At 40.6% G+C, this 25,780-nt stretch overlaps 1 protein-coding gene across 1 annotated transcript in view; it reads left to right on the forward strand.

Annotated features, from left to right (window-relative positions):
• Positions 1 to 2,948: 2,948 nt before the first annotated feature.
• The window catches only part of LOC126236028 (uncharacterized), a 29,527-nt gene continuing 6,695 nt past the window's right edge, over positions 2,949 to 25,780 (forward strand). Inside the window, exons 1-7 of the mRNA XM_049945049.1 lie at positions 2,949 to 3,052; positions 6,588 to 6,713; positions 7,406 to 7,544; positions 11,816 to 11,940; positions 15,636 to 15,758; positions 19,738 to 19,869; positions 24,453 to 24,506. Of these exons, the coding sequence (XP_049801006.1) occupies positions 2,989 to 3,052; positions 6,588 to 6,713; positions 7,406 to 7,544; positions 11,816 to 11,940; positions 15,636 to 15,758; positions 19,738 to 19,869; positions 24,453 to 24,506 (763 nt within the window). The 5' untranslated portion in view covers positions 2,949 to 2,988. The remainder of the gene's footprint in view (positions 3,053 to 6,587; positions 6,714 to 7,405; positions 7,545 to 11,815; positions 11,941 to 15,635; positions 15,759 to 19,737; positions 19,870 to 24,452; positions 24,507 to 25,780) is intronic.

Below are 25,780 nucleotides of genomic sequence, written 5' to 3' on the forward strand. Positions count from 1 at the left end.
AGCGGCAGCTCACCCGCGCTGTATTCACGTATCTAGGATGTTCATTTTAGCATCAGACACTGTAACATCTGGAAAACTACGCATCGGATCAAAAAAGTTATAATTCCAATTTTCTTGACTTGGAGGGGAGAAACAACGATTACCACTTTCAACCCACTGACCTACCCCGTGTGTGGGTGGCGGGGTGCAACTTTGGAATCTTCAATGGGAACCCCCGTTTCTCATTGCACATTACAACTCTAAGGAAAAACATACATACGTTTTATCTTTATGAATGTTGCAACCACAGATGAAAAAACTGACATGATCCTGATTTACAGAGGTTGTAGAAGAAATTTTCAGACTGCTGTTGCATCGTATGCCGAGCGTTTTGCAGAGACAAATCGCACTCGTTCGTTCCATTACAAGGTTGTGAACGCCTTTATGTCTGATGACAGCGTACACGTCGGCAAAAGGAAAGGAAGCAAACGTGTTAGGAGAAACTAATGAAGTACCTGTACTGGTGGAAGTGCACCAGAACCCACGCATAAGCGCCCGGCACTTACACCGTGATTCCGGTATGTCCGTAGGTAGTATTGCCACAATACTGCATCCTCATAAGGATCATCCATACCACGTGTCACTGCATCAAGAACTTCATGTCCCCTATTTCCATAACCGGATAGTGTATTGTGAATGAGCACGTCAACAAATGCAAATTACTCCATCGTTCTTTGCCGAGGTACTGTTTTCCGATGAGTCTACATTCACAAACCATTGTTGCGTTAACCAGCATAACACGCATTACTGGAGTGTAGACAATCCCACCTGTTTACGGCATATTGACCATCAGCGTCCTTGAGTGTTTAACGTATGGTGTGGCATCATGGGAACAAATTTATTGGTCCATACTTCATCAACGGCGCGTTGAATGGATGCAAATATCGAACGATTTCGGAACAGGGACTACCGATACTGCTGCAGGATGTTTCCCTGGACGTTCGACAGCATAATATGATTTCAACATGACGGCCGCCCAGCGCATTACACAATTGAAGCACGGGAAGTCTTAGACTGTGTTTACTCTGGTTGGTGAGTCGACGAGGTGGCCCGCTAGGTCGCCAGACTTAGACGAGCTTCTTTCTGTGGTCATATCTAAAATGTAAGCTGTGCCAAAAAGTGCCAACAGGCCGTGAAGACATGCTCAACCTCTTCAGAAACGCCTGTGCTTTCCCGCAGATACGGATGTGTCCAGTGTATAGTCATTTGTAAGCGAATCACTAAGTGTCTTGAAGTTGGAGGTACTATGTGCGAGCACTTACTCTAAATGGAAAAGCAGAGTAGCGTTCGCCTCGAGCCACGGCCAGAGTGGCAAGTCGAGCAGTTCCCTGTTCGATACGTCGGACCAATACAACGTTGCGAAGAAGTTTCCAATTGACAGTTTTGAAGCACAGGCCTGTCCTACACTAGCTGAATGGAGGTTCATATCGAATATTTCCACACTCAATTGTTCTCAAGCAGCATCTTAGGAGGTACAAAGCTAAGACATCATGTTTTTGACTAGAAAAAAATACATAAGATGTTGTTGATTCCCAGTTACTGCTATTGTTAAAAATGGAACAGGCCCACTGGAGGTTATGTACAAAAAGAAAAGTTTGCAATTAAAAGACTCCCTAAAATCTTACATACTGTATTTTTCCAATGTTATTGGCCACAATATTCTAAAAATACGTCAGAAATATGAGAGGTACGATGTTCACGTTGCAGCGGTATCGACATGCTTAAGGTGTGTATTCAATCTGTGCATTTGTATTTTCGGAAACTATGTCTTGCGAAAATAAAAATACGCCATCGCAATTGTTATATGAGGGAAGGAACGAGTAAGATACTTTTATTTCAAGAATCACTTAAACTGCAGTGGGACATGAAGTGCTTGTAAGCACATGACCAAAGACGGTAACAGTGAGAGATGCGACATTTCCAAAGACGATATCAGAGTCGATTTCTAGGAAAATAAATAAAAGATTTTCCATATTATGTGAGATGTTCCACATTTTACGAGCACAAATCAAATATTGCCTCATGTAAATTGTCTGTACAACCCATTAAAATACGTACAAATACTCCCCTAAGGGAGTACAATAGGGGATGAAAACTTTTAAGAAACTATTTCAGTACATTAAAACAATTTAAAGTTAAATTTGTGAAAATTCGTATTTCACTTCTCGATTAGATATAAAGAAATATTTGTTAGAGGATGAAAGTTGTTATGGAAACATATTCACAAGAATCCAAAAGACATGATTAACAAAAACTATGGACTCCAGCAAGCAGAATCGCTATTTGGTCAGAAGTACATTCGGAAGAAACCATGCTTATATCGCTTGATTAGCTTGAAAAGCTTAGAAGGTGTTGCAATTTGTGAATAACATAAAAATTAGAATAAATAAATAAATAAGTCTCTGCACGCCACACAGTCTACGCGAGCGAAACAGTGATTGCTAAGCTAGTTGATTAATAAATATGATAGTATACGTATTTGTATGTCAGATAACATTGGTGTGAAAATTGGAAACGATTATTACCCGCCAATGGTGTTTAGATGCCGACGATGAAAACGAAATCGACATCGTTGGTGTGCCAATATCGCCTATCTTGACTCCCGATTCGAAGAAATATTAGTAGAAAGACAAAGTACTTTGTCGCCATTGCATTCGAAACACTTTCGTCAGATTATAGTCAGTAGTTCCCGGACATGCAGATTGAACTCAACAAGTTTAATTACATGGCTCGGGAGCGTCAGCCCGTAAGAGGAGTAGGAGGCGAGGAAGCGGAACAGCCGACCTTGACTCCTGCCCTCCCCCTCCCCACCTCCACCACCCCTCCCAGACTCCTACAGTGACGTCTATTGCTGATGACGTAGGTGTGTTCAGCTCCCGTCTCTCTTCCCTGCCTGTATATATAGCACGAACGGCATCTGACGCCCACCTCAAGTTTGGAGACGCTGATATGGACGCTCGCTGTGTTTCTGTCATCTCCGTGCTGCTGTTGGCGGTCTTCACAGCTGCAGCCGGTGAGTCGAATTTCATGTAAGAGGAAGGGCTACCGCACACGGGTATCATGACTTTATGCCACTGAAAGTTGTTTTATGGGATGTAGCGAACGATAGCGTGAGGTGAGCCAATTTGTTACTTGACAAAGCGATCTGTAAACCTGGGTATAGTGAGAAGCAGTGATTCGAAACGGAGAGAGTACAAGCCGAATGCTGAGGTTTCCATGCATTAGAAATCAAGGTTCCACTGTACGTCATGGAGATATGTTAAGGGGAGGTGGCACTGTACAGTGCTTTCATGTTAGTTTGCCCTAAACATTAGCACACAAATGTTTACCCTTGTTACTTGTTCTTCATTTCTGTCATGTGCACCCAACAGTTATTTTAAATAGCAGATATTACAGTGCTTTCGTGAATAACGCTGAGTCAGGAAGGCTTTTTCAGATATTTACTTGACCTTAAAGGCATATTTTATCCAAGAAAACGACGCACCTTGCCTCGTTAATGTAATTATCTTTATGATACACGTTTCGAATAATCAGGAAGCGATTTCAAGCAGACCGACTAGCACACATGTCAATTATTCAAGCTTGAACAGTTCATTAACTATGAGCAAACGAGTGATATTTTACGAAGTGGTAGCTGTGGCTATACCAGTTTGCCTGTACTGTTCAGGCATAGATGACGAATACTAAAAGCTTTTCCTTAACACAGGGATTCCTGATATCCACGAAACACTTCTCGAGATTAGATGGATTTAATAATGACGATGTGTGGACTGATCTGAGTGTATTTAAAACAGAATCGATGAACTTATAAAACGACGAGCCTCACAACAAAACAGAGCTAAGAAGGAAGGATATAAAAAGAATATTTATCTTATATACGGAAATGCAGTAGAGACGTAGCATTGCCAAAGGAAATGATCGCAAGTAGCTTTTTTGTGGCCAGAACAGGTGAACGGCCTACTCGATAAAAGAAGAAGTAGTAATACTATAAAACTGTAAAGGACGATGGTGTGACTTCCGCCTTGCTGCTTCTGGAGAGACCATGGAGGTCAGCTCCCAGTAAGTATGGGGTGAATAGGTGGGATGAAGAGGAGCGCGAATGAATCTGGGAACGAAGTGAGAGAAGGCAGGGGCAGAATGGATTTCTCAGGTTTCCTCGGCATCGTTGATTAGTGGCGTACTTTCCGATGTTCAGTCAGGCTGTTGATTTTACTATAATAACACAGCACGCAGCACCTGAGCAAGACGGCTGCGTCAGTCGTCCATATTTCATGAAGAAAACCGGAATGAGTAACTCGAATCAACGCATGAAACGGAGCAGTAACGGGGACATGATGCAGGGCTTGCAAGTGTTGGATCGGAAGGTGTGAGCTGGAAAAGGGAGGAGCGAAGGTATGATTATGGTAGTCAGGTGAACAGGAAACTGAAAGAGATATTTGGTCGCTGAAGTAAGGAAATGATATTGCTGTAGTTAGTACGATGAGGGGATGGCAAGGATGGAAGTGTCTTTGGCATACTGGAGCAGATTGATCGGGCCAGTTCACGAGGCCTACCAGCAGTGTAGGCAAGATAGAGAAGAAGGAATGCAGGAAATAAACTTTAGCCTCCCTGTATAATAAATTACTGCAATCCTTAGAACCAAATATTTTACCTCTGGACCATCAGGCAACTCCTACTTGACCACATATTTCATTAAAACTCCTTTACGTCCAGTGTAAGAAACAAAGCAGTTACGACAGAAGAACTAGTGACCAAAAACTATGTGTGACCCGCGCACAGAAGGCCTACATAACATTTCCGGTAATATACGAGAAGCTCATATAACTGTCACATGAACGTCACGTAACCGGAAAGGGAAATGGCGGATGGTCATCAGAGCGTGTGGACCTTGCGAACAAAGCGGGAATCACGCCAGAAAAAAATAAGGTAAACCATGAACTGTCAGGTAGTGCAATGGGCGAGTAATTTCAACCTGTTGACTTGTAATTATGGTGATATTTATGCTAGAAACAAATTAACAAAAACTCAACAGCCATTACCATTAAAGAGAATCTGTGTCAGCAACAAACACGAATGAGATGGAAACAGTTTCTCAATACTATCCCTGTAGTGGGCGTGTGTTTCTCAGTCACAGACATATGAAACAAGCACGAAAAACGAAGACGAGTGTTTTACAATAATATCAGAATACGGTAGTGTGAGAGCGTATTCGGTAGTCTTAGATGTTCACGCTTCGTCAATATCGTGATCATTAGGGACGAAATCAACACACGAGAACAAGGGAAAGAATAAGCTGTATCCAGATTGAAGGAACTATGCTAGCGTTCGTATAAGGTCATGTGGAACTTGACCAAAATGATTAGTGAGGGATTTCGAATGTGGGTCCAATCCTTAGAACAACGCGCCGTCTCTCTCGATGAAGAAGTTACATTTTTAGAGCGAGCGAAAATGTATTGCAAATCACCACCTTGTTTCTACACGTGTCTAGAGAAGAAGACTAAACTCTTTTAACCACATTTTGAAAGTTCAGTAGGAATTTTCTCATTGGTGTTTTATTCTAACCAGAATTATTCTGAAATTATGGGAGAACTGTATTGTATCAACAACCGATTTCTTCCTTTTTCTTATACCATTTGAAGCCACTTATGCTTACGATCGCCTATTACGAGGCTGAAACAATATTAACAAATGCTGAGAAAAAGAGAAATGTGTCAGTGGCTTTGTAACAAACTGTACTGTTACTTTATGCATGGACAGTTGGCTTACGTTAATGTTTGGATAAACAATGTGACAGACAACATCATCAAACGATGGGTGGCGTTTTGTGCAAGTTCCGCCTGTTACTACTAGTGTTATTGACGTAAATCTACAAAACACATTCACTCGAGTAGCAAAAATTTCCATGACTCTGTGTTGGCCTCTTGCTTTAGCGTTTTTACGACTGCTGTATGCAGCATTTGCCGTTGTCACTTTCTGGGTCCTACACTATCAAACAAACACCGTTCCAAGATTTCATAAAGTATGTACGTTGTGAGATTTTTTGAATTTTGAGCCGAAAAAAGCCGCTATCACTGATTTCTAATTTAAAAACTATACGAAACGCAAATCACTGAAGAATATTTAAAGGTAAGTCGTTATGATGAATAGGGTTCGGGAACAGTTATAAGAGCAATATGCAAGCAATCATTAGTGGTTAGCACACTGGACTCGCATTCGGAAGGACGACGGTTCAATCCCGCGTCCGGCCATCCAGATTTAGGTTTTCCGTGATTTCCCTAAATCGCTCCAGGCAAATGCCGGGATGGTTCCTTTGAAAGGGCACGGCCGACTTCCTTCCCCATCCTTCCCTAATCCTACGAGACCGATAACCTCGCTGTTTGGTCTCTTCCCCCAAACAAGCAACCAACCATGCAATAATTTCTAGCAGTCTTACATTGCTGTGCTCTGTTTGGTTTACTATTACCCTACCTACATTTTGTCTGCCTCTTAGGAATTCTGTGAGAAAGCAGCCACTGGTTCTAATTAATATACACATTTGTTTGTTACAGATGCCAGGGCCACAAGATGTAGAGTAGAGGACTGCCCCAACTTCAGAGCCATACGGTACTACGAGGAGCTGGGCTGCGTTCCAAGTGACGGCTCCAGAGAATGCTGCCCCAGCCGCTTCGACTGCAGTAAGTATCCTATCTGGAAGTTATGACTTCGATCCATAATGCGTACCTTGAGAATAAACTAGAAAGTATAAACTAGAAACATGTCATACCTTTCACAATGGGAACAAATTGTTTTCTAGTCTACAGCTGGGTGCCTTCAGTGCCACAACAACCACTTCCATTCCGCATCCATGACAACAATGAAAATGTAGTTTTTGATCTCTTACAATCTGAGCGTAATGCTGGGGTGATACCACCTTTTTCACTGACAGACAGCAAAAGTGCACCGAGCTGCGCTTCGGTATTCGGCAAAATTTACTGTCGTTTGACGGCCAAAGCCAACGGTTGGTTATAATTAAATTGACGGTCTTCAGAACACTAGAGTATCGACTGATATACATCGTAGGACGCTGAAACATCATAGGTGTTTTCGTCAACCGGTATGTTCACACAATATGCTCAAATAAATAATTGTCCTCCTTGCCGCTTCCAATAATCAGCGCACTTCCTCGAAACGTTCCCCACGTGGGCTTCCTACAACTGAACCACCATTCGGTGCAGTGATTTTTCGTTTCTATTTATTATATTTGTGACAACAAATCGTAATCAATTCACAAAGACAGAAGACGTTTCTGTTTAAAAAATGTTATTGTGTTCAGGAAAGACCATGTAGTCGTATGCCATATTAATACTTAAAAAAATTATTTTTCTAGGTACACTTCTGTCGTTGGACAAGACAAAGTGCTATTACAAAGGGAAAACTTACGAACCTGGCGTAGAAACAGGGGAAGAACTAGACTTCAAGTGCATACCGAGTTGTGAATGCAGTAGCGATACGGACGGAACGAATGGGTAAGTCAAGTTTCCTATCTGCTCTGAATCTGTATAACCTATAATTACATCAGGTTACCTTCCATTAGAAGCGTGGGTGCACCCGGCAACTGTCTTATGGTTTACACATGACAGAGCACAGTAACCAGTCGTCCTTTTTTGTCAAATCTAGATTTCGGCTAGTGCCTAGCCATTGTCAATGCATTATTTCATAGTATCGAATCATGTCAGTTCACTCCTGTTCGGGCGTTTGTAACAATTCTTTCAAGAATACTCACAGTAGTCATTTGTACGTAAATAAAACTATATGTTTTACAGTAATTTCAGGATCGCGAAACAAGCTAACCAAGTTAACCAACAGGTGTGTACAGTCAACTTATTAGCCGAAAACGTTTGAAATTAGGTTTCTAAAATATGAGATGAATTAAAAACATAGAGTGTAACAAGCAGTGCTATCACACGTTATCTGCAAAAGTTAGTAATGTGTGTGAAAATATTCAGTATTTGTCTCATTGTTGACGCAGTGCGTAATTATCACATGACTCTGAAACATTTCAGTCTTAAAAGACTGACAAGTATAGCACATTTATACAAGCTTCTGCAGAAAAAAAAAACATAATTAGGTGAATGTATACACCAGGTATTAGAAGTGGCAGATGTGCTCCCCACAGCGCAATTTCCAGCAGTGGGTCCTGGTCCTACATCTTCCTCTGTTAGTTGTCGGTGAACTGTTCCTGTGAGAACAAGGCCCTGCAGGAGTTTTACGCCCATCCACAGTTACGTCGCTCGGATGTTGGACCCCTACCATTTGCTGTCATCACAACTACATCATAAACTAAAGAGCCAAAGAAAGTGCTATACCAGCCTAATATCGCGTAGGGCCCCCGCGAGCGCACGGAAGTGCCGCAACGCGAAGTGACATGGACTCGACTAATGTCAATGAGGCAGAGTCTACGAGCTCGTTCAAGTGGGGATATTCCCGTACGACCATTTCACGAGTGTTACGTAAATGTCAGCAGTCCGGTAAAAAAACAAATCTCCGACGTCGCTGTGGCCAGAAAAAGCTCCTGCGAGAATAGGACAAACGGCGACTGAAGAGAATCGCTCAGTGTGACAGAAGTGCAACCCTTCCACAAAGTGCTGCAGATATCAGTGCTGGGCCATCAACAAGTATCAGCGTGCTAATCATTCAACAAAACATCATCGATATGGGCATTCGGAGCCGAAGGCCCACTCGTGTACCCTTGATGACTGCACGACATAAAGATTTAGTCTGGCCTGGGCACGTTAACACCGACATTGGACATTTGATGACTGGAAACATGTTGCTTGGTCGGATGAGTCTCATTTCAAATTGTATCGAGCGGATGGACGTGTGCGGGTATAGAGACAACCTCATGAATCCATGGACCCTGCATGTCAGCACGGAACTACTCAAACTGGTGGAGACTCTTTGATGGTGTGGGGCGTGTGCAGTTGGAGTGGTATGGGATCCCTGATACGTTTAGATACGACTCTCACAGGTGACGAGTACGTAAGCATTCTGATCACCCTGCATCCATTCATGTCAATTGTGCTTCCCGATGGACTTGGATGATTCCAGCAGGACAATGCGACACCCTATACGTCCAGAATTGCTACAGATTGGCTCCAGGAACACTCTTCTGAGTTTAAACACTTCCGCTGGCCATCAAACTTCCAAGATATGAACATTATTAAGAATGATCTGGATGCCTTGCAACGTGCCGTTCAAAAGAGATATCCAACCGCCCCCCCTCTCCGCCATACTCTCACTGATTTATGGACAGCCCTGCAGGATTCATGGTGTCCGTTCTCTCCAGCACTACTCCAGACATTCTTGATGCAACAATTTACCAACAGCCGTATTGCATCAGGAAGTTCATGCCAGCCGTCGTCCCACGATCCATAATGGATCAACGAAGACTTCAGACATTAGTCGAATCCATGTCACGTCGTGTTGCGGCACTTCTGCGCGATCGCGGGGGCCCTGCACAATATTAGGCAGGTGTACCAGTTTCCTTGGCTCTTCAGTGTATAATATGTACAAGAGATATGAGGTCACAATAAAACGGGAAGATCAAGAACGGAGTGCTCGGATTGAAAAGGGTGTAAGAAAGGAGTGAGGTCCTCACTCTTACTGTTCAGTCTATTACCTCGAAGAAGCAGTGATAGAAACAAAAGAAAGTTTCAAGAGTGGAATTAATGTTCAGTGTCAAAAGATGTCAATGATAAGATTACCCGATGATATTGCTACCCTCAGTGGAAATGAATTACGGGACCTTCTGAGTGGAATGTACAGGTAGTGAGTAAAGAATATGAATTGAGAGCAAACAGAAGAAAGACGAAAGTAATGATAAGTAGCAGAATCGAGAACAACAAGAAACTTAACATCAGTAAGTAGATGAAGTTTCGGTATTCTCCTAGCTAGCTAGCAAGGTAACCCATGACATACGGAACAAGGAGGATATAAAATTCAGGCTTTGTCTGCAAAAAAGGGCATTTCTGGCCATGAGAAGGATACTAGCATCAAACATTGGACTTAATTTTGTGAAGAAATTTCGGAGTGTGTGCGTTTGGACGAGAGCATTGTAAGGTAATGTAACAAGGACAGTGTGAAGAAGGAAGATAATCGAAGCATTTGAGATTTGGTGATACAGAAGAATGTTGAAAATTAGGTGGAATGATCACGTAAGGAATAAAGAGGATCTCCGGAGATTCGGGAGGGGAAAAAATATATGGGAAACCTGCCAGGAAGAAGGGGCAGAAGGGCAGGACATTTGTTAAGACATCATAGAATATATTCCATGGTACTATAGCGATCTGTGTAAGGTGCAATTTGCAGAGGAAAGCAGAGATTGGAATACATGCAGCAAATAATTGAGGAAGTATGTTGCAAGTGTTGTGCCGTATCAAATCAGTCAGAACACCGATGACTTAAAAAGAAAAAAAAATGATGACGCGGAAGTGCTGGAGTCTTAATGAGATGGAGGTTCTACAAAATGATGATTAAACGAGGTGGAGACAGTCTTAGAGGCGGGAGGTTTCCGTAACTTTCCAGTGCTGAAAATTGGAGTGCTTGAGATGGGGTAGACTGAGGGCAGAATACTTGACAGATTGTGGTGTTCAGGAAAGTTGTGAAGTGCGAAGTTGGTGGAAAGTTCGCAAACGAGAAATGTCATAAGACGATATTTTAATAAAGTTCCCAAATACAGTATTTCTTTCATTAATCAGTGTAAACTGTTTTTGATCTCTAACGGTTTTGTGAGACTGTTCTTTAAGCTGTATGAGCCTAGCGAATTATGCTCAAAACGCCTTAACTTCCAAAACCTTTCAGAATTTTAAAAGGGAAATTTTCTGTACCTTTTGTTCCCTGCAGTTATGAACGGTGCATGAGTTTTGTCAACTTGACATCATTAAATAAGGCTTTGCTTCATACTCGTACAAACTCAACCGATTAGTTTTGGTACTAATGTAGCCTATACTCCGTGAATGTGAATTCGTCACCACGCAATAACGGCTATTTGCTCTATCACAAAGGAAGTAACAGACGCTTATCTGAGCCTCATAACTCATTCAATTGAAGAACTTCTACTTTATTTAGAATTACTTTCAGTTACTACAAGTAACAACAGCTGTCGCATTCAAAAACAGTATTGGTCTGTTAGAGTTTAATACAGTATTATTGTCCTACGGGTACAGATTCTTTAACTGTTTCAATTGACACTCCTTGCATTCGATTAGAAAAATATACAGTGATTCCCACCTAGTGGCGAATCTCGGAATGATAGTTTTACTTGATGGTTATCTTCTCGCTTTCTCAGCTAGCAGCAAATAGTGACCGTTCCTCGTAAAAGCCGCAGAATTGGCAAAGCAAAAGGAATATGTAGTACTGTTATGACCTATAATTTTATTCGCAAATACAACGACAGAATTATAGAAAGATATTTATATTTAAAAGTTCTATAATGCGATCGTTCAAATGTATTCGCTAACACTTGAGAAGGGAAGAAAATATATTTTATTGTACCGAAAAATAGGCTTCTACATTTGTAAAGGATACGAAATGACAAAATGTTTAAATATACTGTATCAGACAGGTACATTAAGAAGACTTAGGGCTTCATTAGTTTTGATTCTGAGTCCTTTTCGCCTCTAAGAACAGAGTGTATCTATAAAATTCGTGGATAAATACCAAGCCTGTTCCTTTAAAAACACTACATGCAAGGAAACCAGTCAAAACTGTGTAAAAAAATATCTTATTTTCACCACAGGGGAGAATCAGCCTTCAACTGTTATGGGTATGACTGTGTATTACTCGGCGTTCCTCTAGGTCGAGAGGCAGAGTGCTACCAGACAGATAATCTAGATGGGTGCTGCCCCACTGGAGTGCGCTGTGGTGAGTAACAAAAGTTAAATAGATTCATTACACTCATTAAATAAAATGTCCTACAAATTAACATATATTGCTGTTTTTAAGACGTTTTATTTAGAATAAGAATGTAGGATGGACAAAAAATGCATAAATGATGCTAGACCAATCCAGATAAGTTCCTGGAGATATGAACCATCACCTCTATTGTCTCCTAGGAAGGGTTTTAGGAAAATCCTATCTTACGTACTTGTAGCACAGTATCTAAGCATAGGGGTTGATGCGTAAACAGACATTCTTCATGTTGAAGTCTACTGTGTTTCTGCTATTGCAGTTGCTGTGTGAAAAATAAGTTTCCCAAGTTGTATAAGTGCTGGACGACAGTGAAAAACATTCATCTTGATTATATAATGGTAAGACCGCCATTGGCAGATATCGGCTCTGAGCATAATTTACTAGTTATAAAATATAGATTAAAACTAGAGAAATGTTGGAAATTAAGGAGATGAGACCTGGATAGATTGAAAGCAACAGAGGTTGTTTAGAGTTCCAGAGGGAGCGTTAGAGTATGCTTGACTGAAACGGAGGTAAATAACTTGATATAAGTCGAATGAGTAACTCTGAGAAATTGAGAAGTCAGTAGAGGATAAATTACGCAAAAAGTCAAGTTCCAATGGATGTTCTTCAGTAACTCAAGAGACGATGAGTTCACTGACAAAAGGAGAAAATATGAAAATACGACAAATAAAGCACGCAAAAGGGGTGACAGAGGAAAAAGGCGTAAGCAGGAATGGTTTGAGGAGATACGCAAAACTGTAGAAGAACTAGGAGAAAAGGGTAAGTAAATCCAATAGCAAAATTAAAATGGCATTTGGATTAAAGGGAAGCTCCAGTATGTCAAGAGCTTAGGTGGCAACCCTGTACTAAGCAAAGAAGGAAAAGCTGAAAGATGGAAGCAATATGCAGAGGAGCTACGGAAGACAATTGGACTTCAAAACAATCTTACAAAACATAAGTGAGGGGAACTCAATAGGCCACTGAAAGAAGTAAATGGTAACAAAGCGTGTTGTGTGATGTCCTTAGGTTAGTTAGGTTTAAGTAGTTCAAAGTTCTAGGGGACTGATGACCATAGATGTTAAGTCCCATAGTGCTCAGAGCCATTTGAACCATTTTTTGGTAACAAAGCCCGTGAGTGGATGAAATCCGCTCAGTATCACTGAAGTCGTTGCAAGAGCTAGACATGACAGAAGACTTCCCACCATGTGTAAAATTTGTGAAACAGGTGTAATACCATGCCTGTTCGAGAAGAATTTAATAATTATAATTGTAAAGGAAGAAGGTGCTGACAGGTGTGAATGTTACCGGACAATTTGTTTCATTAGTCATGATTGGGACATACTGTCACGAATTATTTACAAAATAATGGAAGAAACTCGTGTAAGCCGACCTCTGGCTTACCCTACTACTTATCCTAGAAAGGTCGTTAAAGAAAGGCAAACATAAGTTACAGTATTTAAGGGCTGACAGAAATCTTTTGAGTGTGTTGAATTCAGTACACTCCTGCAAAACGTGAAAGTGGGAGGGATGAAATATAGAGAGCGAATGGTTATCTACAGCTGGTACAGAAACAAGGTTGTAGCTGCAAATCGAAATACACGAAAGGGAAGAAGCAGTTGAGAATGGAGCGGGACAAATTTGCAGTGTATCGCAGACATTTTTTCAATCCGTCGCAGTAAAGGGCCGCCTGTTGACACAGAGAGAACAGCGAAAATAGTCTGTAAGAACAAGAAACTTTATGTGCCGTAATCTGAACCGCATTAAACAAATATCCGTGTAGTGGGTCCAACCTGAGAATGAGAAAGGTAAGAAATTTAATTCTATGAATGCAAGCGAGCAGAAGTTTGCGGCACAGCCATTACACAGAACATACCATAGAAAAAATTATTTTAACATTAACAGTATTTCCCGCCGGAGCTTGACAGAAGATGCTAATAATATTAACTAGGTAACACTTCTTATTACTCTACATATATTCGTAAGGCCACGAGCGGGCTCACGGCCTCAGCTTAAATGTTATAAATTCAACTCCGCTTTTCATGAGTTTGTTAAATGACTCTCCATACAAAAAACTTTACTTAATGTTTTCCTATGTATACACACTACATACCATTTTTTATCTTTTGTATAAATAATAACTTTGTGTCATGCACGTTCTTTTACCTGCGTTTGCGGCATTCACATGCCCTCAGAAGGCGGAAGCGGGCTCGTGACCAAATAAACATAATTTTGCAAAACATTAGGAAACGTTTCCTCTTTAATATTAAAAATTATTTTAGACAAGAATAATGTATCATAAACTACGATAGATACTGTCGTAAAAACAGCTTTGTAATCGATAGTATAGTTGTTATGTTGCTAGGAAGTAAATTGCACGTAAAGACACTGAAGTTAAGTAACGGCGTAAAGGAAGATTTCGTATTGATACGTAAAATAAACTTGCTACAGAATTATATGTTTTGAAGAAAATAGATTTCTGAAGATCAGGCTTCCTGACTCGTCAACCAGTTACAGTTCTTCTTTCCATAGTATTCCTCTACATCTACGTGATTACTCTGCTATTCACAAGTAAGTGTCTGGCGGAGAGTTCAATGAACCACATTCAAGCTGTCTCTACAGATCCACTTTTGAACGGCGCGCGGGGAAAACGAGCCCTTAAATTTTTCTGTGCCAGCCATGATTTCACTTATCGTGATGATTTTTTTTTTCTTCCTACTATGGTCTTCAGCCGAATACTGGTATGATGCAACTCTCCACGCTGTCCTGTGCAACCCGCTCTGGATAACTACCGCAATCTACATGCATTTTAAGGTGCTTACTATGTTCATGATTTGGACTCCTTCTGCAATTTTATCTCTCCTCCCCCACACAGTTTCTGTCCATTACCAAATTAACATTTCCTTGACAGGTCAGCATGTGTCCCGTCAACCTATAGCTTCTTCAAGTCCAGTTGTACCATAAATACACTTTTCTTTCTAATTCGAGTCAGTCATTAAGCGTTACGTTAGAGCTGAATACCTTCGGGAAAAACAACATATGTAGTTCCCTTGCTATCCGCCGTTCGCAGTACGACACATCACGGCCGTACTGGATAATGTTACAGAGCCAGATCAGTCGGACATTGAGAGTGTTGCATCCTGCAGCTACTGAAAAGGCTGCTGCCCCTCTTGCGAAACCACGGGTTAGTCTCGTCTCTCGACTGATACCCGTATGTTACAGTTGTGTCGTTTAGGCTTGCAGGCCACCTCACCTCTCTTTCCTAGGTGCGTGAATGGCGATTTTTTATGCTTGTGTCGGTTTTGCATATATTTACTGTCCCCTGGTGGCGTCTAGAGGTCCATATCAATCCAGAAGCCAGACAGTTGTGGTGCCTTGTTCTTGTTATGACGTGATTTATTGCTATAAATAGTTCCCATCGTTGAGACCATTTTACAATACTGTAAAACCATGCTGAACGCATTCGCCAGATAACGAACCCAACAGTTTAACTATCTCTCCGCTTGACGCACTGCTGTCGCAGTGGATAACAAAAACGAGCAGGAGTGTCGTAAAGGAAGGGTGTTATACTGTGCTCACAGCCAAAAAATATGACTACACTGAGCAGCGTTTTACTCCACTGAGAAACGTTGTTGTATCATTTTCTTAAAATAAAAAATCTTTTGCAGTGAATGATACCGAAATTCCTCCGACCGAGTGTTCATACAAGGGGAAGACATACTTCGAAGATCAGAAAATAGATGGAACTTCCTCAGAGTGCAAGCTGTGCATCTGCCAAAAAGGATTTGACGGTAAGTGACTCACCCCCCTGCAGACATATCGTCTGAATTCATATCGACGATATAAACATTGATTAAACACATCCAGCCAATACATAAATGCTACGACGTTATGTACTGTAGATGTGACATGTTGATTCTGTTTCAAGGTATACTAGAAAAAATTGTTTTCCAATTCTCTGGTAATCACACTCTCCTCATTAAGAAGTATTATTTCCATAAGCGAATAGAGGGTATCCATAAGTCCCTGTTTCAAAACTCAGCACATTATGAACTTTTGTCATCGCTAAAATATTTAAAAACATGTAGCACCTTGTCCAAAAGGGTATGTACATACACGTATTGTTCACAGATGCTTGTTACATTATACAAATATTTTAGCGATGACAAATAGTTATTCATGTGCTGAGTTTTATCCACTTGACATCTTGTCGTTGAGGTTCAGCGGAGAATGAACAAGTTTTACTTCAAAAAATGTTCTAAAGTTGACAGCTAAGACCGTTGAAATCGGTTGTCTTGAATAACAAATATTTTGTGCGATCTTAGCTTTTGAATGGTTTCTAAAAATTGAAAGCCGGTTTCATTATGCTTTTTATGCGGTTTTTCTCCTCATGAGAATTAAAAACCGATTTTCCCATCTGATATGGTACGACCTTATAATAATTCTTCGAGAAACTGGGATGATAGCAATATATATATATATATATATATATATATATATATATATATACAATTTGACTTTTTTAAGACACTTCACTCAAAATATTAATACGATGAAAGAAATATTATGCACTGCAACAATCAACTTCTAGAAAATAATGAAATATGATCATTTGTGAATGTGATCGTAAAGTTTAAACTCACTCAAAGTTTTCAGGGTTTTCTCCTTTGCTTTGAGTGCCAGTAAGCTAGAGGTACGAAATATGTCATTGTATGGGTTTAATTGTTAAAGAAGCAGCAGTTATTAAATTAAGACTATCGCCTTCTTTTCTGTTTCTTTTTTATTTAATATTTGACCGTAACTATTGTATAGCACTATGAGACACAATATGGTATACTGCATAGCAATGTGATTAAAATATGACGTTTCGTTCATATACGTGGAGAATTAATACTTTTAGCGTTAATTTTAAATAAAATTATTGTGTTACAATCTTAAATTTTCAAGAATGTTATGAATTAAAATTTCAGAGCTGAAAGAACGGAAGTTAGTGGTAAACATTGCACGAACGTTGACACCATTAGTGATGGAGTCCAAGCTCGCATTGATGGTGTATGGGGAATGAAATCGACTGTATTCTCTTCAAAGAAAACATCCTGGCATTTGTCTTCTGTGATTTATGGAACTTACAATAAACTTGGGCGCCCAAATGATAGTTCATTATCCCACCGCTGCTATGGCCTTCTACCTCGGTTCGTGCTGAAGAGTCTATTGGAACATATTCTAGCCCGATTGTGTATCGATTTTTGTAGACATTTAGAAGCGCTCTTGCTCAACTTATTAATAGCATTTTCAGGGATTCTCAAGAATTGAACTCGATTTTCGGAGACAGTGTACAGTAGTTAAGATGCTGTTTTTGTTGTTGTTGTTGCTGCTGTCTTCAGTCCAAAAATAAGTATAATGCAGCTCTCCATGCTACTCTATCCTGTGCACGCTTCCCGGGTTCGATTCCCGGCGGGGTCAGGGATTTTCTCTGCCTCGTGATGGCTGGGTGTTGTGTGCTGTCCTTAGGTTAGTTACGTTTAAATAGTTCTAAGTTCTAGGGGACTTATGACCACAGCAGTTGAGTCCCATAGTGCTCAGAGCCATTTGAACCTGTGCACGCCTCTTCATCTCCGAATAACTGCAGCAATCTACATCCTTCTGAATCTACTTAGTGTATTCATCTCTTGATCTCCCTCTACGGTTTTTACCCTCCACGCTTCCCTCCAGTACTAAATTGGTGATCCCTTGATGCCCTGCAACGTGTCCCACCAACCGATCTCTCCTTCTAGTCAAGTTGTGTAACAAATTCCTCTTTCCCCCAACTCTATTCGGTACCTCCTCATTAGTTATGTAATCTACCCATCTAATCTCCATCATTCTTCTGTAGAACCACATTTCGAAAGCTTCTATTCTCTTCTTGTCTACACTGTTTATCGTCCATGTTTCACTTCCATACATGGCTACACTCCATACAAATACTTTCAGAAATGACTTTCTGACACTTACATCTATACTAGATGTTAACAAATTTCTCTTCTTCAGAAACGCTTTCCTTGCCATTGCCAGTCTACTTTTCATATCCTCCCTGCTTCGACCATCATCAGTTATTTTGCTCCCAAAAGAGCAAACTCATTTACTACATTAAGTGTCTCATTTCCTAATCTAATTCCCTCAGCACCACCCGATTTAATTCGACTACATTCCATTATCCTCGTTTTTCTTTTGTTGATGTTCATCTTATATCCTTTCAAGACGCTGTCCATTCGGTTCAGTTGCTCTTCCAGATCCTTTGCTGTCTCTGACAGCATTACAGTGTCGTCGACAAAGCTCAAAGTTCTTATTTCGTTTTTATGGATTTTAATTCGTACTCCAAATTTTTCTTTCGTTTCCTTTACTGCTTGCTCACTATATACAAGGTAGATTGAATAACATTGGTGACAGGCTACAGCCGTGTCTCACTCCATTCTCAAATGGCTCTGAGCACTATGGGACTTAACATCTGAGGTCATCAGTCCCCTAGAACTTAGAACTACTTAAACCTGACTAACCTAAGGACATCACACACATCCATGCCCGAGGCAGGATTCGGACCTGCGACCGTAGCAGCAGCGCGGCTCCAGACTGAAGCGCCTAGAACCGCTTGGCCACTCCATTCTCAACCAGTGCTTTCCTTTCATGTCCAACGACTCTTATAATTGCCATCTTCTTTCTGCACAAATTGTAAATAGGCTTTCGCTCCCTATATTTTACACCTGCCACCTTCAGAATTTGAAAGAGAGTATTCCAGTCAAAATTAATTAAGATGCTATATTAATCAAATTAATGGAGACGAGTTTCAGATAGTGGTCACGATATTTTGCCGTGTGCTATCCTGTCCCCCCCCCCCCCCCCCCGCCCCCGCCCCAACCAGTTGAGGCGAATGACGATATGGTTTCCTGTGCTTGGAAGCAGCTAGCCGATCCATTGAACGTTTCTTGTACACTTAATCCAGCAGAAAATATGAGTATAGAGCTAAATTCGAGGATCGATGACTAATTCCTACATCACGGAACCTCGAATACTCTTATTGTGAACACACAGTATTCACTGCAGTTAAGCCAATACAAAAAAATACAGTGTCCCCTATGCAGCAGCCGAGAATGTCTTAAGTGAACTGAAAGTTAGTCATCCCAGAAGGTTGTGACATAAATATGAACTTGCTTGTACTGCAAATAAAAGTTTCTCATGTAGTTTTAAACATGGCTGTTTCTCAGCAACCGTATAGTAGTTTCAGCAGTGCAATCACACAGCGAACCGGTTGCAAATAACGTTTGGTACGTTGACCTAGGTTTCGACACCTCTATGGATGTCTTCTTCAGAAAGAAATTTTGAGAAACCGTAAAATTACAATGCGAGAAAGCAATGGTCAGAATTAAGAACAGATATGCTCAAAGTCAAAAATAAATAAATAAATAAGTAAAACTGGTTCCAGCCTTTAGCACGTATGCCTAGCTAAGCACAACATCTGACTGGCATTATTGTTTTATTTTATTTTTTAGCTTTAGCATATCTGCTCTTAATTCCGACCGCCCATCTTTTCTGGCAATGTATTTTTATGGTTTCTCAAAATTTCATCCTCATGAAGACAACATTAGAGGTGTTGAACCTGGGTCGATGTACCAAACAGTTATTTGTAATCGGTTGGGTGTGTGATTTCTAAGATGAAAGCAATAATTTTTCAGTTTGAAATATTTTTTCCTGCGTCATTAAATTTGCAACAGTTTTACGAACGCTCCACTGTTGCAGGAACCTTGGATGGACCCTGGTGTAGGAGACAGACGTGTGAGTACTCCCTGGATCACAGGGCTTCTGAACTAAGGGGATGTGCGCCGGTATTCCGCGAGGGCGAGAACTGTTGTGCTTCCCGATTTCACTGCCGTAAGTATTACTACTTAGGTTATCGTAATTACCTCTAATAAAAACTAACCAATACATTCCAAGTGCCACTTAATACACCTGTCTACATGAAGCGCATTCTAATATGTGTCCGTGACCAAAGTGGCATTATGTCTCCACCTGGGAGTGACCGCTGAAAATGTTTCGTAATTATTTTAATATGAAAATTTTACTGTAACCAAGATAATGGTGCTGAGATAGAAACGCATTTACTAAAAATAGTCACTGTAAGACAAAGAGCGAATTAGGATTCAAAAGGGTATGAGACAGGGATGAAGGCTTTCGTCCCCATTCACCAGTCTATACATCAAGAAAGCTATGACGGTAATGAAAGTTCAGAATGGGATTGAAATTAAGGGTGAAAGTATACGAATGATAAGAACCGCTGATAATACTGCTTTCCTCAGTGAAAGTGAAGACAAATTGCAGTATCTGCCGAACAGCGTGAGAAGTCTAATGAATACAGAATGTGGATTGAGAGTAAATCGAAGAAGGTAGAAAGTGATGAGAAGTAGCAGAAATGAGAACAAAGAGAAACATAACAACAAAATTTGGGATCAAGAAGTAGACGAAGTTCACAGAGTCTGCTACCTGGGCAGTAAAATAACCTATGATGGATGGGGGAGGGAGGACATAAAAACCAGACTAACACCCAAAAAGGACATATCTGGCCAATAGAAGTCTAATAATACCGAACATAGGCCTTAATTTGAGAAAGAAATTTCTGGCGATATGTGTTTGGAGCACAGCACTGTCTGGTAATGAAACATGGACTGTGGAAAAGCTGGAACAGAAGAAAACCGAAGGATTTGCGAAGCGATGCTGCAGAAGAATGTTGAAAAATTGAACTGACAGAAAGAATGAGGAGATTCTCCGCAAAATCGACGAGGTAAGGAATATATGGAAAACACTGGATAGACGAAGGGACAGGATTAATGGAGATCTGTTAAGGCATAAGAGAGTGACTTCCACCTTACAAGAGGGAGTTGTAGAGGGTAGAAACTATAGAGGAAGAAGAGAATTGAATGCTTCCAGCAGATAATTGAAGACGGAGTTGCAATTGCTGTTCTGAGATGAAATGGGTGGCACGAAGAGAAATTCGTGGAAGGCCGCATCAAAACACTAAGAAGACTGCAGACTAGGAAAAAAAACCGTCTTGATAGTGTGAACGCAAGACGTTTGGAAGAAACGGTAGTGCAGTCTTGGAATAGGTAACAACTGTACTGACACTCGTGGTGCATGGCCTTAACATAAACCGTGAGTTAAATTCTTTCAGCAAAAAAAATTATTCGTTTGTCTCATCCCAAAAGCCAATCGGAAGCTTGAAACACCTCAACAGTTCTACTGCTCTGACTAGGTTTGGTTGTAGTTCCGTTGCTACCACTGGCGTTATCTTTTTTGCTGTCATTCGCTACTGCTAGCCTTCACTTGATTTTTAACGACATAGTCTCGGATCCAGGGAGTTTGCGTAAATAATTCGCCCAATTAAGGACAGTGTGAAGAGAAAATGGAAATTATACCTGGCACATTAATGTGTCACTTATTAGTTGAAGCCGAAAATCAGCAAGGGGGCCAAGAACAGAACAAGCTAGCACAATCCATGACTATTCTTCAGTTTATTGGATAACTGTGGGAAACTTATCAATCCCACGAGTTACTCTACACGAGTTACAGCGGGGTACGCTGACGTCCAAGAGTTGTGCCAATCCAGGACTGACGGCATTGCCCGTTGGACAGTGTGGACAGCCCGTAAGCTGTAACCCCAAGACAGGCTGGAACTCTGAGGACAGCTGAGTTGTGCCAACCCACCACTGACATCATTGCCCCTCCGGATAGTGTGGATAGTCCATCAGCAGGATCCTTGTGCATGTCCGGAATGTACATGGAGCAATGACAGACTGTAGGACTGGGAAAGTCTTCGTTCATCAACCAACCCCACTGCCCCATTTTTCAACCAACTACAGGCGTCTCTCAAGGCTCTGTCGTCTGCCTTCATCTTTTACCTCACGCTCACCTCAGACATTCCTAGACACCATTTCCCTACCCACATTCTGTAATGTCCTGACAAGGCCCCTCAACATGCTCCAACTCACCAATGCATCCCTCCAACGTCACTTGAATCTTCTGATCGATTATTACAATCCATGGAAGCTATGAGCAAATCCATATACTACTTCTCTTTCTACAACCAACCCAACCATTCGAGTAACTAGTAAAATATGTAGGACTAACTTGTGCTAGAAAGCTAACAAGGAATGTACATCCCGTTGCAATGCAACAGAAAGCCGAAATCGATAAAAGCAGTTAAAAATACTAACAGTTCCTCAGGTCCTATCTGGAATCTACATCCTACTACCATTAACCTCCACTATACAGTCTGGATCTGCCCCAACATAAAATATTCCTATTATCCAACACAAAGCCCAAAATCAAAAAAGGATCTAAAACTACTTACAGGTCCTATATGGAATTTACATCCAACTACCGTTATCCTCACCTTAAAACCTGCATCTGCGTCACCCTAATATATTCCTGCATTGTCTGGGTATCTGTCTCTCCTAAATTCTACAAATCGCTTTAAATCGTGGAGGGACATGCACTTCGCCTCATCTTACACATCTGCCTTTTCAACCCGCATCCGAAACTAACTAATACTCCTTCCTCACCTTCTCTTCCAGTACTATCTTCGGACTCAATATTTTAATCGTGAAAGCAATTCCTGGTATGCAATGATGTATCCACTACTCACCAATACAGGTACCGTTCTGCGCCCGTATATCCTTATCACATATTCCACACACTTTCACGCGCTACTCATCATTTCTTGCTAGTACTGCAACGATCAAATCCATCTTAAGATTTACACTGTTTCCAGCCACAGTCACAATGCCCCACCTCGCCAATCCTTCCCATTTTTCTCCATCCTTTCAATGAACTTTAGTCGCTACCTGCAGTTCTACAAAAGCCCATATAATCATACACATCGTTCCACCTCCATCATGTACATTACCATTTTCATGTAGCATCAACATTATCATTATAAGATAGCAACATTAACATTATCATCTTTCATTTTATTTAAGTGTAATATAAAATCATCTTGTTGAGTCCATACCACCTCGTGATGCTGCACTATACCGGGCAAAATGAGGTTCGACATGACATTAGAGGGCATCCCACGACATCCTTAATCTCAGTGTAGAAGACATCTACAGGCTTTCGCCTTCATGGCTCTCATGGAAGCAAACGCCCAGCAAGGTGAGAGGGGAGGATAAACAGCACCAGCAGACAAGCGACGCGGCACAACAACAAGAACAATAATATTTTTAATTTTCTCTCTGTCAGTATCTGCTTTCATTATTTGAATAGTGACGAAGGGCGATCAAGAGCAGCCGGACGTCTTTTACCCAGTAACTCCAGTTATTCGAAAAAGCGCTGGCAAATAGCCTTTCGTAACCGGATGGACTCTGTCTTTCGATTGTGTCCACATCAAGGTGCACAAAAGGAACTGCGAAGAATACAGAATATACCAACGAAAATGTCAGAACGCTGAAAAGTGAAGAAGTCTGGAGTATGAAGCAGTCTCAGGACGCACACTGCTTTAACATCCATCGCAACGGCCGCTAAAGCCTGCACACTTAATTCTAAAGGACACTGAAGAACACAGAGAAATTCTTTCCGATCTATCTGTGGTGTACTCTGGGTAAAATTGAGAAGTGGCTTGCTTCTTAAGCTTCTTCTCGATAATGTTATCAGTAATGTTGAATTTAACTTCAATATTTGTAACTATTCTTGTTGCTGTGTTAAGGTCCTGGTCATAATCTTCTTGGGACCTTGTGGTGGAAAAGAGATGACGGAAAAGAGATGACGTACCACGTGCTGGAGCTGAACATGTCTGTAATGTATTGAGTGTAGAGAGGAAGCTGTGATGAATGTGTACATAAAATAATCTTTCCCATGAATTTTAAATTTATGATTAGTATTTTTAATCTGTTGGTTGACAACTAGAAAGATACTGGTAGAAACACCTAACTCCATACTGACGTACGCTACATGTTCACAATTTCCAATAACTTACGGAGTTGCCTAGTGGAAATTTTCCACAAACAACGATTGTCATCAACATATCTGTACCAATACACTGCATGTTTTACCAGAGGACCAGAATTAAGAAATTATTCGTGAACATTTCTGGGAGTAATGGAAAATGGGCGAGCCCACTGCCAGCCCATCAGATTGCTTGTAGTAACTCCCTTAAGAGGAGAAATAATTTTGATTTAAACTACCTTCCATGGTATTGTATGTGCTCAGTTGTTTTTGTGAGTTAAAATTGTATATGTAAAGCCATGACGTCAACCATCCATCCAATTTTTGCAATGAGTTGTGTACTGGAAAATGGGCATACAACACGAAACCTATGTCGTACGAAAAAACATGTTTTCTTAAAAAAGCATATACACTGCTCAGCACTTCACCAAGAATATACAGATGAATCAGTTAAAAAGTAGAAGTGTGTCGAAAATAATTTTTTTATTCTTATTACTGGATTTTTTTTTTCATTACAGCTTCTGCGGACGATAGTGTGGTGAGACATTCAGAGTCTACAACACAGAATGAAGGTTAGTATCTCTCATTCAGAATTTCCTGTAATGCTTCGAATTGCGCTTTCATAATACTTCACATTATGTCTTAGCCAAGTATCATCGGTCATTGTGGCTGCAACTAATAATCATCAACTGATAACTTCAGTAGCCAACTTTACAAATTTGAGACTTTCCGTCAGCTTTTACACCATTTGGATTCTACAGCTAGTGCTTCATAATTAATTATCACCAACCATCATCCTTCAGCTGAAATTTTCTTAGTTTATTTACACTAACTGCAGCACTCGAAGGGTAGTCTGTATCTAGATGAGGAGACAATGATCACTATTGCCTCCGTGGATATTATGAGTGAGCATGTGGTAATATTTTACTACAGGGGACACTGAAAATTTACTTTGAATTTCCTCTTTAGTGACATACTCTCCGTTTGGAAACACTTTCGCCAGACAATATTGGATAACGGTTACTGCCATCTTTTGAGGAGTACAACACCTGAGAATACTGATGTTTGGGCTTAACGTCATGTCGAAGTCTATTCCATGAGAGAGAGGATAGCGGATAGGATCAGGGAAGGTTGGGAAAAGAAGTTGGCCGTTTTGCAACCCTACCCGAATTTGCGTTATGCGACTTACGGGAAGAACGGAGAAACCGGACAGAGAACTGAACCGACGTCCTCCCGAAAGCGAATCCAGCTGGTTGACTACGTAATCAGAATAATTGCTGGAGCTCATCCAAGATCATCCTGCAGACACTTATTTGAAGAGCTAGAGATCTTCACCGTAGCCTCACAATATATATATATATATATATATATATATATATATATATATATATATATATATATATATATATATATATATATATTCACTTATAAATTTTGTTATTAACAATCCGAACGAATTCAAAAGTAATAGCAATGTACATGGCTACGACACTAGGAGAATCGATGATATTCACTACTCAAAGTTAAATCTAACTTTGGCCCAGAATGGGGTAAATTATGCTGCCACAAAAGTCTTTGGTCACTTAACTAATAGCATGAAAAGTCTGACAGATAGCCATATAGCATTTAAAAGGAAATTAAAAGAGTTTCTTAATGGCAACTCCTTCTACACATTAGATGAATTTTTGGATATAGTAAGTGGGTAATTTCCCCAACCCCCACCAAAAAAATTAAAAATATTAAGTGTCATGTAATATTTTGTGTAATGTAATATCTTGTATAGAAACCTTTTATTAACCTGACACGTTCCACTTCATTACGAAGTGTCGTATTCATGATCTATGGA

The sequence above is a fragment of the Schistocerca nitens genome, chromosome 2 (assembly GCF_023898315.1).
Source record: "Schistocerca nitens isolate TAMUIC-IGC-003100 chromosome 2, iqSchNite1.1, whole genome shotgun sequence".
In the NCBI taxonomy this organism is placed as follows: Eukaryota; Metazoa; Arthropoda; class Insecta; order Orthoptera; family Acrididae; genus Schistocerca; species Schistocerca nitens.